The sequence below is a fragment of the Procambarus clarkii genome, chromosome 67 (assembly GCF_040958095.1).
Source record: "Procambarus clarkii isolate CNS0578487 chromosome 67, FALCON_Pclarkii_2.0, whole genome shotgun sequence".
NCBI classification, from domain to species: Eukaryota; Metazoa; Arthropoda; class Malacostraca; order Decapoda; family Cambaridae; genus Procambarus; species Procambarus clarkii.
This window is the reverse complement of record NC_091216.1, coordinates 13,111,804-13,130,298: the sequence shown is the minus strand read 5'-3', so window position 1 is coordinate 13,130,298 and position 18,495 is coordinate 13,111,804. Positions and strand designations below refer to the sequence as shown.

Here is an 18,495-nt window from a genome sequence, read left to right as displayed (position 1 = left end):
GAAAGTAGAATTCGGTACTATTCGTTTTAGAGAAACATGAACAGGAAAGCCAACCATAAATATATTCCATGATCAACCATGTTGTTATGGTGCCTTCAGTCTGGGAGGATGGGCTGCCCTCACCCCCCCCATTAACCATCCCTTCCCATACCTGTCCCCCTTCACTATCCCCCCCCCCCTTCTCACATCCCCTTCCACCCCCTCCCATCTCTCACCCTCATCCAGTCCATTGTTTACTCTCACCTCACACTGACACACTTACGGGGGATTCGGTGTGTAAAGTGTGACTGTACACTTAACGGTATACTTGATGGTACATTTGACGGTACACTTGATGGTACACTTGACGGTACACGTGATGGTACAGTTGATGGTGCACTTGACGGTACACATGATGGTACACTTGATGGTACACGTGATGGTACACGTGATGGTACAGTTGATGGTGCACTTGACGGTACACATGATGGTACACTTGATGGTACAGGTGATGGTACACTTGATGGTACACGTGACGGTACACGTGATGGTACAGTTGATGGTGCAATTGACGGTACACATGATGGTACACTTGATGGTACACGTGATGGTACACTTGATGGTACACGTGACGGTACACTTGATGGTACACGTGACGGTACACTTGATGGTACACGTGACGGTACACGTGACGGTACACTTGTTGGTACACTTGATGGTACACGTGACGGTACACTTGATGGTACACGTGACGGTACACGTGATGGTACACGTGACGGTACACGTGACGGTACACTTGATGGTACACGTGACGGTACACTTGATGGTACACGTGACGGTACACTTGACGGTACACGTGACGGTACACGTGATAGTACACGTGACGGTACACGTGATGGTACACTTGATGGTACACGTGATGGTACACTTGATGGTACACTTGACGGTTCACTTGATGGTACACGTGATGGTACACGTGATGGTACACTTGATGGTACACGTGATGGTACACTTGATGGTACACGTGATGGTACACTTGATGGTACACGTGATGGTACACTTGATGGTACACGTGATGGTACACTTGATGGTACACTTGACGGTACACGTGATGGTACACTTGATGGTACACGTGATGGTACACGTGATGGTACACTTGACGGTACACTTGATGGTACACGTGATGGTACACGTGATGGTACACTTGATGGTACACGTGATGGTACACTTGATGGTACACTTGACGGTACACGTGATGGTACACTTGATGGTACACTTGATGGTACACGTGATAGTACACGTGATGGTACACTTGACGGTACACGTGATGGTACACTTGATAGTACACGTGATGGTACACTTGATGGTACACTTGATGGTACACTTGACGGTACACGTGATGGTACACTTGATGGTACACTTGACGGTACACTTGATGGTACACGTGATGGTACACTTCATGGTACACGTGACGGTACGTGATGGTACACTTGATGGTACACGTGGCGGTACACGTGACGGTACACGTGATGGTACACTTGATGGTACACTTGATGGTACACGTGATGGTACACATGATGGTACACGTGACGGTACATGTGATTGTACACGTGATGGTACTCGTGACGGTACACGTGATGGTACACGTGACGGTACACGTGATGGTACACGTGATGGTACTCGTGACGGTACACGTGACGGTACACTTGCTGGTACACGTGATGGTACACATGATGGTACACGTGACGGTACACGTGATGGTACACGTGATGGTACTCGTGACGGTACACTTGACGGTACACGTGACGGTACACTTGACGGTACACTTGACGGTACACGTGATGGTACACATGATGGTACACGTGACGGTACACCTGATGGTACACTTGATTGTACACTTGACGGTACACGTGACGGTACACTTGCTGGTACACGTGATGGTACACTTGATGGTACACGTGATGGTACACTTGATGGTACACGTGATGGTACACTTGCTGGTACACGTGACGGTTCTCTCTCAAAGTAAGAGAGACATCAATGTATATGTATATATACATGTATATGTGTGTGTATATATCACGAAAATAAACATATACATGTATGCATGTATACATGTATGTATGTATGTATATACATGTATGCATGTATATACAGGGTATGTGTAAGCTGGTCAGAACTGCATTTGTAAACGCATGTTAATAACACTATGTAACAAACAGACCAACACTGTTTATGTGGGACACGTGTTTATGTACATGCCTGTTTATGTGGGACAGACATAAACCAGTGCATATATGTATGTAGGTTATATTAGCGTATTAAAAGCACTACAAACACCTTCTGTGGTTGATTATTCAATACATCACTGAACATATATGTTTAACACATGTCTAACTCTGTCCATGGAGGAGAGAAGAAAATGTATATATGTTGGTTAGCATTGTAAATGTCCGGCCACGTCTGTGGTAGGAAATAATAGAATGACCAATAGCACTGTCACAGCGGGTTGGTTACCTCACTCTGGGCAAGAATGCACAGCGTCTGTACTGCTTGAGAAAGCAACGATCATTTCTTGATTCCACATTAAACAAGAAATAGTTTATCCGGATTAAATTATCGATTTCATTTGGCTTTTGTAGGTTTGACAACCAGGCTCACAGCCTGGTTGATCTGGTATCCTCTGGATAAACACCTCCAATGGATACCTGATCAACCAGGCTGTGACGCATACGTCAGGCTGCGAGCAGCCGCGTCCAACAGCATGGTTGACCAGTCCAGCAACCAGGAGGCCTGGTCGACGACCGGGCCGCGGGGACGTTAAGCCCGGGAAGCACCTCAAGGTAAGGTAGAGTCTATCTGGATAGGCACAATAGTATAAATCTGACGCTTATCAACTCGTGAGAACGGGCTGGGTATCCCACCTACTCCCACCTGGAATCAGGTGGAATGACCACCTACAACAGCATGTAATGGCTGCTGGGCTGACTGTCCCTACCACCCGCCCTGGAGCCTACAGGGAAGACCACTCCCAGCACCACACGCTGGCAGCGGCGGTCCATCAACCTGGCGCCCTCGTGTCCACACCCTCGGGGCGTCGCGCCTTCTTGGTCATCCTGGCTACTGCTACACACCTTGTACTCACCTAGTTGTGCTTGTGGGGGTTGAGCTCTGGCTCTTTGGTCCCGCCTCTCAACTGTCAGTCAACTGGTGTACAGATTCCTGAGTCTACTGGGCTCTATCATATCTACACTTGAAACTGTGTATGGAGTCAGCCTCCATACCAAAGAGCTAAAGCTCATTTCCCGCATGCACAATTAGGTGTGTACACACACTCGCCCCGTGACAAAACACGGGGAGGATTGACTGGGCACCAATCCATAAATGCTCGTCTCTGTTCACGCAGCCATAATTGGGGATCTGGGAATAAAACCAATTTAGGGCTGTGTTCCTGGGAAAAAATTGTGATTGGTGCTTACCCAGCCCGTCCTCCTAAGGCTAAGAAAACGGTCAATTTAAAGTGTCCTCTCCTAACCTGCCAGAGGACCCAAAACAGAAAACGGGACAGTACGTCACTTTCGCCAGCCGCTGCCATTTTCTAGTACGACAATTTTTGGCCGTATGTAACGCATACGAGCGAAATGCGAGGTTCCTTGCAGGCGGCCAGGTTGGCTTACCATGAGCTGTGAGAGAGGCAGGTTCACGGTGAGCTGCTTGAGGGAGACGCTGGGTGTACCGGTGTCCCTGACTGTACTCACCTAGTTGTATTAACCTAGTTGTGCTGGGGGGGGGGGGGTGAGCTCTGATCTTTCGACCCGTCTCTCAACTGTCAATCAACTGTTACTAACTACTATTTTTCACACACACACACACACACACACACACACACACACACACACACACACACACACACACACACACACACACACACACACACACACACACACACAGGATGCAGCCCGTAACAGCTGTCTAAATCCCAGGTACCTATTTACTGCTAGGTAACAGGGGCATCAGGGTGAAAGAAATTTTGCCCATTTTTGTTTCTCGCCGGCGCCGGGAATCGAACCCGGGCCACAGGATTACGTGTCCAACGTGCTGTCCACTCGGCCACCCCACCCCTCGCCCCTGTGTGAGGGAGGGGGGGGGGGAGGGTACACCAGACAACCAGTTTACGTTAATGACGTCAAACTGGGGAAGGAAAATAGTGAGTGCTTCTCGACACGGCCCCAAGGTCACGGAGAGGGGCGGGGGGGCGGGGGTGAGGGGCGAGGGATGAGGGGCGGGGGTGAGGGGGACAGGAGAGACGGTCAGGGGGGGGGGGGGGGTAGTGTGTTCAAAGCTTGCTTCTAAAAAGTAACATTAGGCCACTCCCACCCCCCCCCCCGCAGTCATTACTGGGGAGCAACTCTCACGTCTCCAGGATAACGTGTGATAACACCGATTACTCCCCCTCTCCCCTCCCCCCCTCTAGCGTCGGTGCCCTGGGTAGAGCAGGGGGTACCCCCCGCCCACAGCCCCCCCCCCTGTCACTGGGGAAGTACCCCTGGCCAGAACACCCCCCCCCCCCCCTCCAGGATATGTTGTCTCCTGGCTGCTGCCTTCTCATAAGGGAGTCTTGTATCCTCCCCCTTAAGGGCTGGGACCATGGTGGCCACACCTCCCCCTTAAGGGCTGGGACCATGGTAGCCACACCTCCCCCTTAAGGGCTGGGACCATGGTAGCCACACCTCCCCCTTAAGGGCTGGGACCATGGTGGCCACACCTCCCCCTTAAGGGCTGGGACCATGGTGGCCACACCTCCCCCTTAAGGGCTGGGACCATGGTGGCCACACCTCCCCCTTAAGGGCTGGGACCATGGTAGCCACACCTCCCCCTTAAGGGCTGGGACCATGGTGGCCACACCTCCCCCTTAAGGGCTGGGACCATGGTGGCCACACCTCCCCCTTAAGGGCTGGGACCATGGTGGCCACACCTCCCCCTTAAGGGCTGGGACCATGGTGGCCACACCTCCCCCTTAAGGGCTGGGACCATGGTGGCCACACCTCCCCCTTAAGGGCTGGGACCATGGTGGCCACACCTCCCCCTTAAGGGCTGGGACCATGGTGGCCACACCTCCCCCTTAAGGGCTGGGACCATGGTGGCCACACCTCCCCCTTAAGGGCTGGGACCATGGTAGCCACACCTCCCCCTTAAGGGCTGGGACCATGGTAGCCACACCTCCCCCTTAAGGGTTGGGACCATGGTGGCCACACCTCCCCCTTAAGGGCTGGGACCATGGTGGCCACACCTCCCCTTAAGGGCTGGGACCATGGTGGCCACACCTCCCCCTTAAGGGCTGGGACCATGGTGGCCACACCTCCCCCTTAAGGGCTGGGACCATGGTGGCCACACCTCCCCCTTAAGGGCTGGGACCATGGTGGCCACACCTCCCCCTTAAGGGCTGGGACCATGGTGGCCACACCTCCCCCTTAAGGGCTGGGACCATGGTAGCCACACCTCCCCCTTAAGGGCTGGGACCATGGTAGCCACACCTCCCCCTTAAGGGCTGGGACCATGGTAGCCACACCTCCCCCTTAAGGGCTGGGACCATGGTAGCCACACCTCCCCCTTAAGGGCTGGGACCATGGTAGCCACACCTCCCCCTTAAGGGCTGGGACCATGGTAGCCACACCTCCCCCTTAAGGGCTGGGACCATGGTAGCCACACCTCCCCCTTAAGGGCTGGGACCATGGTAGCCACACCTCCCCCTTAAGGGCTGGGACCATGGTAGCCACACCTCCCCCTTAAGGGCTGGGACCATGGTAGCCACACCTCCCCCTTAAGGGCTGGGACCATGGTAGCCACACCTCCCCCTTAAGGGCTGGGACCATGGTAGCCACACCTCCCCCTTAAGGGCTGGGACCATGGTAGCCACACCTCCCCCTTAAGGGCTGGGACCATGGTAGCCACACCTCCCCCTTAAGGGCTGGGACCATGGTAGCCACACCTCCCCCTTAAGGGCTGGGACCATGGTAGCCACACCTCCCCCTTAAGGGCTGGGACCATGGTAGCCACACCTCCCCCTTAAGGGCTGGGACCATGGTAGCCACACCTCCCCCTTAAGGGCTGGGACCATGGTAGCCACACCTCCCCCTTAAGGGCTGGGACCATGGTGGCCACACCTCCCCCTTAAGGGCTGGGACCATGGTAGCCACACCTCCCCCTTAAGGGCTGGGACCATGGTGGCCACACCTCCCCCTTAAGGGCTGGGACCATGGTAGCCACACCTCCCCCTTAAGGGCTGGGACCATGGTAGCCACACCTCCCCCTTAAGGGCTGGGACCATGGTAGCCACACCTCCCCCTTAAGGGCTGGGACCATGGTAGCCACACCTCCCCCTTAAGGGCTGGGACCATGGTGGCCACACCTCCCCCTTAAGGGCTGGGACCATGGTAGCCACACCTCCCCCTTAAGGGCTGGGACCATGGTGGCCACACCTCCCCCTTAAGGGCTGGGACCATGGTGGCCACACCTCCCCCTTAAGGGCTGGGACCATGGTAGCCACACCTCCCCCTTAAGGGCTGGGACCATGGTGGCCACACCTCCCCCTTAAGGGCTGGGACCATGGTGGCCACACCTCCCCCTTAAGGGCTGGGACCATGGTAGCCACACCTCCCCCTTAAGGGCTGGGACCATGGTCCATGGCTCTGTGTTGCCCACGTTCAGAGGTATCGAATGTAAACAGATTATAGTTGTGTTTTTTATATTAGTTATTTCAGCCATTTTGAGAGATTAATTTCACCACTATCAGATGTGAAAACTTGGGGCAATAGTCTTAACAACAGAGACCCACAAAGATATCAACCAGTTCAATAAGTCACTGAACATATATGCTCTCTTAACGCTGTCCATGGAGGACAGAAGAAAATGTATATATGTTGACCAGACCACACACTAGAAGGTGAAGGGACGACGACGTTTCGGTCCGTCCTGGACCATTCTCAAGTCGATTGTCACAATCGACTTGAGAATGGTCCAGGACGAACTGAAACGTCGTCGTCCCTTCACCTTCTAGTGTGTGGTCTGGTCATCATACTTTAGCCACGTTATTGTGACTCAATGTCTGTATGTATATATGCTGATTAGCATGGTAAATGTCCGGCCACGTCTGTGGTAGGCAATAATAAAATATATATTTTTTTTTATTAACATATTAGGTACATCTGCATTAGTGCAGTTACCCTAGACTATATGAAGTGGAGTACAGTGTGTCAAAAAAGCTAACTAGGTGATGCTAAAAAATCCCCATCTCGCAGGATGGTTAGTCATACAGAACCATGTGTTTAATAGCCTGCACTGGCAAATTTTGGGTATACTGTGAGGATATCTTCAAGAATACGAGAGTGAATAAAGTAATTGCAAAGCTCCAGGTACCTCGTGCCAACTGGTCTGAAAGGTCTAATAACTGGGCATTCAGTGATGTAGTGCGGGAGATCATGCCGTAGTTCCTGCTCACAGAGTTTGCAACTGGAGTAAAATATACCTTAGGCAAGAACAAGATGAAAGTCTACGGTGTTGTAGCGCCAGGCTTCAGTTATGTGGTGTTGGTGAGACAGATGCCTGCGAGTCACAACGGCAGGATTGTCTATGTACTAGTGTGCCTGCAGGCTCGAGCTGTTAGCTCTTGGACCCCGCCTTTCTAACCTTCGGTTGTTCAATGTACTGACACTCGACCTATTTTCCCATTATAATATCAACTACATAGTCTTCTCTCTGATACACGCGCACACACACACACACACACACACACACACACACACACACACACACACACACACACACACACACACACACACACACACACACACACACACACATCCCCATGATGCAACCTGTAGCAGCTGTCTAACTCCCGGGTACCTATTTACTGCTAGGTGAACAGAGGTATCAAGTGAAAGAAACTGCACAGTTGTGTCTACCTCGACCGGGAATCGAACCCGGGCCCTTAGGACTACGATCCCAGAGCGCTGTCCGTCTGAACCTGTGTGTGTAATTACCTAGTTGTTATCACCTAGTTATGCTTGCGTAGGCTGAGCTTCGGCTCATTGGTCCCGCCTCTCATCCGTCAATCAACTGGTGTACAGGTTCCTGAGCCTACTGGGCTCTATCATATCTACACTTGAAACTGTGTATGGAGTCAGCCTCCACCACATCACTGCCTAATGCATTCCATCCGTTAACTACTCTGACACTGAAAAACTTGTTTCTAACGTCCCTGTGGCTCATGTGGGTACTCAGTTTCCACCTGTGTCCCCTTATTCGCGTCCCACCAGTGTTGAATAGTTTATCCTTGTTTACCCGGTTGATTCCTCTGAGGATTTTGTAGGTTGTGATCATGTCTCCCCTTACTCTTCTGTCTTCCAGGGGGAAGACACACTTCTGTGTGTGTGTGTGTGTGTTTGTGTAAATGAGTGTGCGTTAATTCGCACACTCATATATATATATATATATATATATATATATATATATATATATATATATATATATATATATATGTCGTACCTAGTAGCCAGAACGCACTTCTCAGCCTACTATGCAAGGCCTGATTTGCCTAATAAGCCAAGTTTTCACGAATTAATGTTTTTTCGACTACCTAACCTACCTAACCTAACCTAACCTAACTTTTTCGGCTACCTAACCTAACCTAACCTATAAAGATAGGTTAGGTTAGGTTAGGTAGGGTTGGTTAGGTTCGGTCATATATCTACGTTAATTTTATCTCCAATAAAAAAAAATTGACCTCATACATAATGAAATGGGTAGCTTTATCATTTCATAACAAAAAAATTTGAGAAAATATATTAATTCAGGAAAACTTGGCTTATTAGGCAAATCGGGCCTTGAATAGTAGGCTGAGAAGTGCGTTCTGGCTACTAGGTACGACATATATATATATATATATATATATATATATATATATATATATATATATATATATATATATATATATATATATATATATGTCGTACCTAGTAGCCAGAACGTACTTCTCAGCCTACTATGCAAGGCCCGATTTGCCTAATAAGCCAAGTTTTCATGAATTAATTGTTTTTCGACTACCTAACCTACCTAACCTAACCTAACCTAACTTTTTCGGCTACCTAACCTAACCTATAGAGATAGGTTAGGTTAGGTTAGGTAGGGTTGGTTAGGTTCGGTCATATATCTACGTTAATTTTAACTCCAATAAAAAAAAATTGACCTCATACATAATGAAATAGGTTGCTTTATCATTTCATAAGAAAAAAATTAGAGAAAATATATTAATTCCGGAAAACTCGGCTTATTAGGCAAATCGGGCCTTGCATAATAGGCTGAGAAGTGCGTTCTGGCTACTAGGTACGATATATATATATATATATATATATATATATATATATATATATATATATATATATATATATATATATATATATATATATATATATTATTAAATATGACCGAAAAAGTAAGATTAATAATTCTAACACGAATTTTCTCAATATTTCGTACATTTCTTTTCACTGTTGTAGGTAAATCAAAAATCAATTCTTCAAAATTCATTTTTATTTTTAGTAGACTAGAAATAAAAATGAATTTTGGAGAATTGATTTTTGATTTACCTCCAACAGTGAAAAGAAATGTACGAAATATTGAGAAAATTCGTGTTAGAATTATTAATCTTACTTTTTCGGTCATATTTAATAATATATGTCTACAGGAAAGACTGCTACCAAAATATACTAATATATATATATATATATATATATATATATATATATATATATATATATATATATATATTATAGGATGGTGCTATATAGTCGTAATTGCATGGCGCTTTCCCCTGATAATTCCCTCTCTTTCACCTGATGCCACTGTTTACCCAGCAGCAAATAGTATTCATGAGTCAGGCAACTGTTGTGGTGAGTATACAGTGAGTGCTAAGGGCAAGGGGACCTCTGTAAGCATAGGCCTATTGTCCACGACAGCGGAAATTATTATTAATTCAATTAATAATAATAATTATAATAATTTAATTCCTAGTAATTACCGTTAACATTTTTTAAGTAAGGGAGGGTAATACATGACAGATATTTGACCGAAATACCTACGATAATGTACAAAACTGTACATGTATGTGAAGTTGTATGAATCTGGCCGAGGGAATAAGCGAGTTTACCCTCCTCTCTATCACAGAAAACCAACCCCTGACGGCGTCCACACGTATACTACCTTAATTTATTTATTTATGTATATATGTATATATACAAGAAAGTACATTGGGGTTTAAGAGAGAACATAGAGTTCAAGTTGGAATTACAGTCTTGTAAAGCCACTAGCTTAATACTCAATATGTCTCGTAGTATGTGGAGGTTTTGTTGTATTAAGTGTTTATATGAATCATAAAAACGTACATTTATTATGTTACATGATGAGTCAGATGTCGAAGTTTTGCTTCAGATGTGAATGGGGCGCTAGTGGGCGGGGTATAGCGGCGCTGGTGGGCGGGGTATAGCGGCGGTGGTGGGCGGGGTATAGCGGCGCTGGTGGGCGGGGCATAGCGGCGGTGGTGGGCGGGGCATAGCGGCGGTGGTGGGCGTGGCATAGCGGCGGTGGTGGGCGTGGCATAGCGGCGTAGGTGGGCGGGGTATAGCGGCGCTGGTGGGCGGGGCATAGCGGCGCTGGTGGGCGTGGCATAGCGGCGTAGGTGGGCGGGGTATAGCGGCGCTGGTGGGCGGGGCATAGCGGCGGTGGTGGGCGTGGCATAGCGGCGCTGGTGGGTGGGGCATAGCGGCGGTGGTGGGCGTGGCATAGCGGCGCTGGTGGGCGGGGCATAGCGGCGGTGGTGAGCGGGGCATAGCGGCGCTGGTGGGCGGGGCATAGCGGCGCTGGTGGGCGGGGCATAGCGGCGGTGGTGGGCGTGGCATAGCGGCGCTGGTGGGCGGGGCATAGTGGCGCTGGTGGGCGGGGTATAGCGGCGCTGGTGGGCGGGAGCATAGCGGCGCTGGTGGGCGGGGCATAGTGGCACTGGTGGGCGGGGCATAGTGGCGCTGGTGGGCGGGGTATAGCGGCGCTGGTGTGCGGGAGCATAGCGGCGCTGGTGGGCGGGGCATAGTGGCGCTGGTGGGCGGGGTATAGCGGCGCTGGTGGGCGGGAGCATAGCGGCGCTGGTGGGCGGGGCATAGTGGCGCTGGTGGGCGGGGTATAGCGGCGCTGGTGGGCGGGGTATAGCGGCGGTGGTGGGCGGGGCATAGCGGTGCTGGTGGGTGGGGCATAGCGGCGCTGGTGGGCGGGGCATAGCGGCGCTGGTGGGTGGAGGCTAACAGTAAACACTGCACTTGCCTGCGTTGCTATATTGGCCACGAGACTCCACGCCCTCCACCACCACGCCATAACAGGAGCTCCCAGATGGACTAAAATACTGAACCTAAGACTAGAAACCAAACTAACGTCGATTGAAATAAGGGTAAAAGGGATTGCTGCGTGCATGTTGACCAAGATATTGACTAGACCTAGAATCATTTCACTTAAAGATATAATCACTGGAGCACTAACTCTGTCCAGAGTTAGTGGGACAAAATCACACATGGGACAAAATCTTACTGAAGCGACCATACGAGTCATAAATACTCACACTCCGCCCCAGTAAAACAGAAACAAGCAACACTTAGTGGGCCAGCCAGAGGCTTAGGGCCCGCGCAGTGGGCCAGCCAGAGGCTTAGGGCCCGCGCAGTGGGCCAGCCAGAGGCTTAGGGCCCGCATAGGAATATCCCTGCAAAAAAAAAAAAAAAAACGCCCTCCACCCCCCCCCTCACCCCCTCCACGGTATTTTTTCGGGGATAGGAACTATCTAGATTCCCAGGGTTCACAAATGTTGCGAACCTCTGTCGTAGAGCAGTGTGGGAGTCCGTGAAGATTGGCTGCTGGTCCTGGAAGATTGGCTGCTGGTCCTGGAAGATTAGGTGCATATTTGCTGGTCCGGTGCAAGTGATTCACCTCTCTCAGGTGATCTGAGGTGGGCGGAGCAGCACAGGGAGGGTGGGGAGCCTTGCCAGTGCCCCCACCCACTCACCCCCACCTTGGCACAGCTGCCTGATGGGGAGGTGTGAGTGCCGGGCACCACGGGAGGAGTGCCAGGTGCCACGGGAGGAGTGCCAGGTGCCATTGTGAAGGTCTCGCGCTGCTGGTGGCCTCCCCTGACTAAGTGTGCTTGCGCAGGGGCAAGTGTGTGTGTGTGTGAGAGCCTCACACTGCGGTGCCCAGGGTGCAGTGTGAGGGTTGCCCCCTTGGGTATATCCGTGCCCCCCTCCCCTCCTGTCCCCCGCGGGGGTCCATGAATATTCTCGACATACTACACGGCAGGAATATTCGTGCCTCGGGTTGTTAGTGTGACGCCAACCGTCGACTTGTAGTGGTAAACTGTGAGTGTGAGGCCGTGTGAGGTTGTGAGGGGGGGCGAGGCATGAGCTGGAGTGGGGGGTGCGGGCGCCCCCCTCCTGCCTAGGATGGTGGAGTTAGTGCCCTGGGTACTGATGGAGGTGCAGAGGATGCTGGAGCGGCCGGGTGTCCTGCTGGGCCTTCCGCGGGACCTAGTCGGCCTGGTAGGCCTCTCGCGAAATCTGCTAGGCCTCCTAGGCCTCCCTTGGGACCTGCTAGCACTCCTGGATGCTCCGCGGGCCCAGCAGGGCGTGCTGGGACTCGCCTGGGACCCGCTAGGCTGTCTCAACGCCGGGGGCTTCCTGTACGCCCTGTGGAGCGCCCTGGGGGACTTCATACCCCCAGACCCGCCCACACACTCCCCCTGGGGAAGGCACTCGCCCTCGGGGACGCACTCGCCCTCGGGGACGCACTCACCCTGGGACGCACTCGTGGCCAAGTACGGGCATAATGAAGGTTAGTGTTGAGGGCCTCGAAGCTTGAGTACACCTGAGTATACACACTTGCCTATACACACTTGTGTATGGTTTACACTCACTGAAAATGCTCCTCTGCTGTAATGCGTGACTGCTGGTTCTTGGCTTGACTTTCCTAGACTGGGCTTCAGCTCCCGGTCCCCGCTGCGATGTTGCTATATGCTGGTCTGATTACTTCAGACAAGTCTGCCTTGTGTTGGCGTGTGTTGTTATGCTGTGTTCACCTCAGTGGGCCATACTGCATGTCCTGGCATGTCCGAGTATGTTGTGTTGCTCAGTACTCGCAATTACACACGCTCACATGCTATACATAGTCTCACTCTCTCTCTCTCTCTCTCTCTCTCTCTCTCTCTCTCTCTCTCTCTCTCTCTCTCTCTCTCTCTCTCTCTCTCTCTATCTCTCTCTATCTCTCTCTCTCTCTCTCTCTCTCTCTCTCTCTCTCTCTCTCTCTCTCTCTCTATCTCTCTATCTCTCTCTCTCTCTCTCTCTCTCTCTCTCTCTCTCTCTATCTCTCTATCTCTCTCTCTCTCTCTCTCTCTCTCTCTCTATCTCTCTCTCTCTCTCTCTCTCTCTCTCTCTCTCTCTCTCTCTCTCTCTCTCTCTCTCTCTCTATCTATCTCTCTCTCTCTCTCTCTCTCTCTCTCTCTCTCTCTCTCTCTCTATCTCTCTATCTCTCTCTCTCTCTCTCTCTCTCTCTCTCTCTATCTCTCTCTCTCTCTCTCTCTCTCTCTCTCTCTCTCTCTCTCTCTCTCTCTCTCTCTCTCTCTCTCTCTCTCTCTCTCTCTCTCTCACTCATCACACACACAACAGGCGAACAGTATGAACATGACGCAGTAAATCAAGCCAAGACCCAACCAGAACTGCTACAAACCACATCAAAATAAAAATAACAGTGAAGAAACAAGAATAGGAGGGGGGGGGTAGGAGAAGAAAATATCAAAGTGTTCAGTGAGGATCCACAAGGTCTTCCCTCAATACTCTTTATTTTCATCTTCGAGGCTGTGGGTCCCTACATTTGCACCAAAGGTGGTACCCCTTCTAGGGTATATATATTTATATATATATATATATATATATATATATATATATATATATATATATATATATATATATATATATATATATATATATATATATATATTATGCAATTGACGATCACAAAACACTGATTATTTGTATGCTGAAAATCCACAGAGAAACGTAAAAGAAAGATGAACGTCACGGCCGGTCAAGACTTTTGTCAACACCTGACCTGGTCTGTTGGTCTGTAGATTTTTGTCTGTAGTTTTCTATACAGACAAAAATCAGAAAATACAATTGATAAATTATTATAAAACCAAAAAAACCGCTAATCTACTCATGAAAAACTCCCCAGACACCAAGCAGAACGCCTTGAAGGAAACCAACGTCGTCTATGCCTTCAAATGCCCACTTGGGGACTGTAAGCCTCAAAGAACTCAGTATATAGGCAAGACAACAACGTCTCTTTCCAGGCGACTAACAATACATAAACAACAGGGCTTCGTCAAGGAACAAGAAATCTCTTCTCACAACCAGACCATCACCAGAGAAATCTTAACAAACAACACAGAAATCATCGATAGATACAGCGATAGCAGGCGGCTCGACATCAGTGAGGCACTTCACATCAAAAAGTCAACACCAACAATCAACAGCCAATTAATGCACAACTATATTCTACCCACCTCAAGGCACTCAATGGGCCAATAGGCCCTCTGCAGTTACTTCCACCCAATACCCACCTCACCCAAAAATTTTGTGTCACCTCACCCAAAACGAATAAAAAGCAAGATTTAGGTCAAATGTTTCATACACAGTAGATCAAGTATATCATAAGTGTAAACAAGTCTTTGACAATGTAAGAAGCCCTTACGAAACGCTTCTAGGCGTCAGACCATTAATAAAAATGAATTTTGGAGAATTGATATTTCCATTACCACCGACAGTGAAGAAAAACATAAGAAATATTGAGAAAATTCGTGTTAGAATTATTAATCTCATCTTTTCGGTCATATTCAACAACATATGTTTATAAGAAAGACTGTTGCCAAAATATACTAATATATGTATATATATTATGTATATATATAATAATAATAATAATAATAATAATAATATATATGTATATATATAATGTATATATATATATATATATATATATATATATATATATATATATATATAGATATATATATATAGGGGGTACCACCTCTGGTGCAATTATAGGGACCCACAGCCTCAGAGAAGGGAACACAGAGCATTCAGGGAAAATATATATATATTTTATATATGTATTTTATAATATATATATATATATATATATATATATATATATATATATATGAAAACAAGCCTGAATGGTCCCCAGGACTATATACAACTGAAAACTCACACCCCAGAAGTGACTCGAACCTATACTGCCAGGAGCAACGCAACTGGTATGTACAGGGACGCCTTAATCCGCTTGACCATCACGACCGGACATAAGGAAGTGATAGCCGAAGCTATTTGAACCACTTCCCCGCCGGCACTCGGATGGTAATCTTGGGCATAGCATTTTATCACCTCAAAGAATGAGGTGATTTGATAAAATGCTATGCCCAAGATTACCATCCGAGTGCCGGCGGGGAAGTGGTTCAAATAGCTTCGGCTATCACTTCCTTATGTCCGGTCGTGATGGTCAAGCGGATTAAGGCGTCCCTGTACATACCAGTTGCGTTACTCCTGGCAGTATGGGTTCGAGTCATTTCTGGGGTGTGAGTTTTCAGATATATATATATATATATATATATATATATATATATATATATATATATATATATATATATATATATATATATATATATATATATATGTCGTACCTAACAGCCAGAATGCACTTCTCAGCCTACAATGCAAGGCCCGATTTGCCTAATAAGCCAAGTTTTCCTGAATTAATATATTTTCTCTATTTTTTTTCTTATGAAATGATAAAGCTACCCATTTCATTATGTATAGGGTCAATTTTTTTTATTGGAGTTAAAATTAACGTAGATATATGACCGAACCTAACCAACCCTACCTAACCTAACCTAACCTATCTTTATTGGTTAGGTTAGGTTAGGTAGCAGAAAAAGTTAGGTTAGGTTAGGTTAGGTCGTCGAAAAACAATTAGTTCATGAAAACTTGGCTTATTAGGCAAATCGGGCCTTGCATGGTAGGCTGAGAAGTGCGTTCTGGCTATTAGGTACGACATATATATATATATATATATATATATATATATATATATATATATATATATATATATATATATATATATATATATATATATATATATATATATAATACATATATATATATATAATACACACACACACACACACACACACACACACACACACACACACACACACACACACACACACACACACACACACACTTTAGGCGCGTATCGAGGTCCCCCCAAAGATGGACCCCCACAACGGTTGCCAAACTCCTGGGAACTTATTTACTGCTAAGTGAAGAGAGGCATTAGGTGAAAAGGAAATACATGCTCAACCATTTCTGTCCTACCCAGGAATCGAACCCGGGATGCCTGAGTGAGAGTCGAGACCCAAGCCACTGACTCGGTGAGTGAGTGTTGCTCTGTCAGTCAAGCTGTGGTGAATATGGTTATACCACAGTGGTGGTATACCACAGGTATACCACAGGTGTGGTGGTATACCACAGGTATACCACAACCAAATCATCCCCGTAGTACAGTCGGGTTCGTTTTCGACTCGCAATCGAAAATTCCGGGTTCGAATCTGAGGCGGGACAGTTGGGCGCGTTTCCTATGACTTAATGACCCTGTCTGCCTAGTAACTAGGTACCCAGGAATTAGTCAGCTTGTTGGGGAGTTGCATCCTGGGAAGGGTCAGTAATTCGACGCTAGGGGGGGGGGGGGAGGCCTCGTTATAAGCCTAACATGTACTGGTATGTATCAACAGGCTGCCTGTTCCCCAAACACAATGAATTATTATTATTATTATTATTATTGCAGTCTCCGTGGTGTAGTGGTAAGACACTCGCCTGGCGTTCCGCGAGCGCTATGTCATGGGTTCGTATCCTGGCCGGGGAGGATTTACTGGGCGCAAATCCTTAACTGTAGCATCTGTTTAACGCAACAGTAAAATGTGTACTTGGTTGAAAAAACGATTCTTCGCGGCGAGGATCGTATTTCAGGGACCTGCCCGAAACGCTACGCGTACTAGTGGCTGTACAAGAATGTAACAACTCTTGTATATATCTCAAAAAAAAAAAAAAATTATTTAAACGTCGTCAGCTATGGATAAATACACTAGTCGTCCATGCAATTAACTTGCATTTTCTATGACCGCAAAGAGCATCCATTTTCTCTCCCTATATTGGGGGGACTATTCCAGCTGCTCGCTCATGACGCTCCTGTCGCAAGGAACGGGACAGATTCCAGGTTAATGCCTTTCTTCCTCTCCAGGAATATCCTCGCTGAGTTTTATCTTGTATCTTTCTTCTTCTTCTTTTTTTGTGCGTCAATGTGTTTGGATGTTTTGGTTTAGGTTAATCTCTCTCTTTGTTCTATGTTTCCTTCATTATTGGAGTCTTTGCTGGTATATATTTTTGTCTTTGCTTCATATCTTTGCTTCTGTCGGAGGTCTCCCGCAGGTCGAGGACGGAATGTCGCCAGGATGCAGCCCACAACAGCTGCCTATCTCCCAGGTGCCTATTTACTGCAAGGTGAACAGAGGCGTCAGGGGTAAGCAAACGTGCATGGCTATGGCAACACTGAGTGGTGGTCAGTGTAACACTATGGCAACACTGAGTGGTGGTCAGTGTAACACTATGGCAACACTGAGTGGTGGTCAGTGTAACACTATGGCAACACTGAGTGGTGGTCAGTGTAACACTATGGCAACACTGTGTGGTGATCAGTGTAACACTATGGCAACACTGAGTGGTGGTCAGTGTAACACTATGACAACACCGAGTGGTGGTCAGTGTAACACTATGGCAACACCGAGTGGTGGTCAGTGTAACACTGAGTGGTGGTCAGTGTAACACTATGGCAACACTGAGTGGTGATCAGTGTAACACTATGGCAACACTGAGTGGTGATCAGTGTAACACTATGGCAAAACTGAGTGGTGGTCAGTGTAACACTATGGCAACACTGAGTGGTGGTCAGTGTAACACTATGGCAACACTGAGTGGTGGTCAGTGTAACACTATGGCAACACTGAGTGGTGGTCAGTGTAACACTATGGCAACACTGAGTGGTGGTCAGTGTAACACTATGGCAACACTGAGTGGTGGTCAGTGTAACACTATGGCAACACTGAGTGGTGGTCAGTGTAACACTATGGCAACACTGAGTGGTGATCAGTGTAACACTATGGCAACACTGAGTGGTGGTCAGTGTAACACTATGGCAACACTGAGTGGTAGTCAGTGTAACACTATGGCAACACTGAGTGGTGGTCAGTGTAACACTATGGCAACACCGAGTGGTGGTCAGTGTAACACTATGGCAACACTGAGTGGTGGTCAGTGTAACACA

At 48.1% G+C, this 18,495-nt stretch overlaps 2 protein-coding genes across 2 annotated transcripts in view; one reads left to right on the top strand and one right to left on the bottom strand.

The window, feature by feature from the left end:
- Positions 1-239: 239 nt before the first annotated feature.
- On the bottom strand, positions 240-12,169 carry LOC138355349 (uncharacterized). Its single transcript, XM_069310230.1, has 4 exons — positions 12,077-12,169; positions 9,565-9,615; positions 3,347-3,399; positions 240-1,434 (listed from the first exon to the last, which is right to left on the bottom strand). Exons 1-4 carry the CDS (start codon positions 12,167-12,169, stop codon positions 240-242), a joined length of 1,392 nt encoding a protein of 463 aa, XP_069166331.1.
- Positions 12,170-12,205: 36 nt separating this feature from the next.
- LOC123767557 (uncharacterized) overlaps positions 12,206-18,495 on the top strand; it is a 542,858-nt gene continuing 536,568 nt past the window's right edge. The window contains exon 1 of the mRNA XM_069310338.1: positions 12,206-12,897. Coding sequence (XP_069166439.1) covers positions 12,510-12,897 — 388 coding nt within the window. The 5' untranslated portion in view covers positions 12,206-12,509. The remainder of the gene's footprint in view (positions 12,898-18,495) is intronic.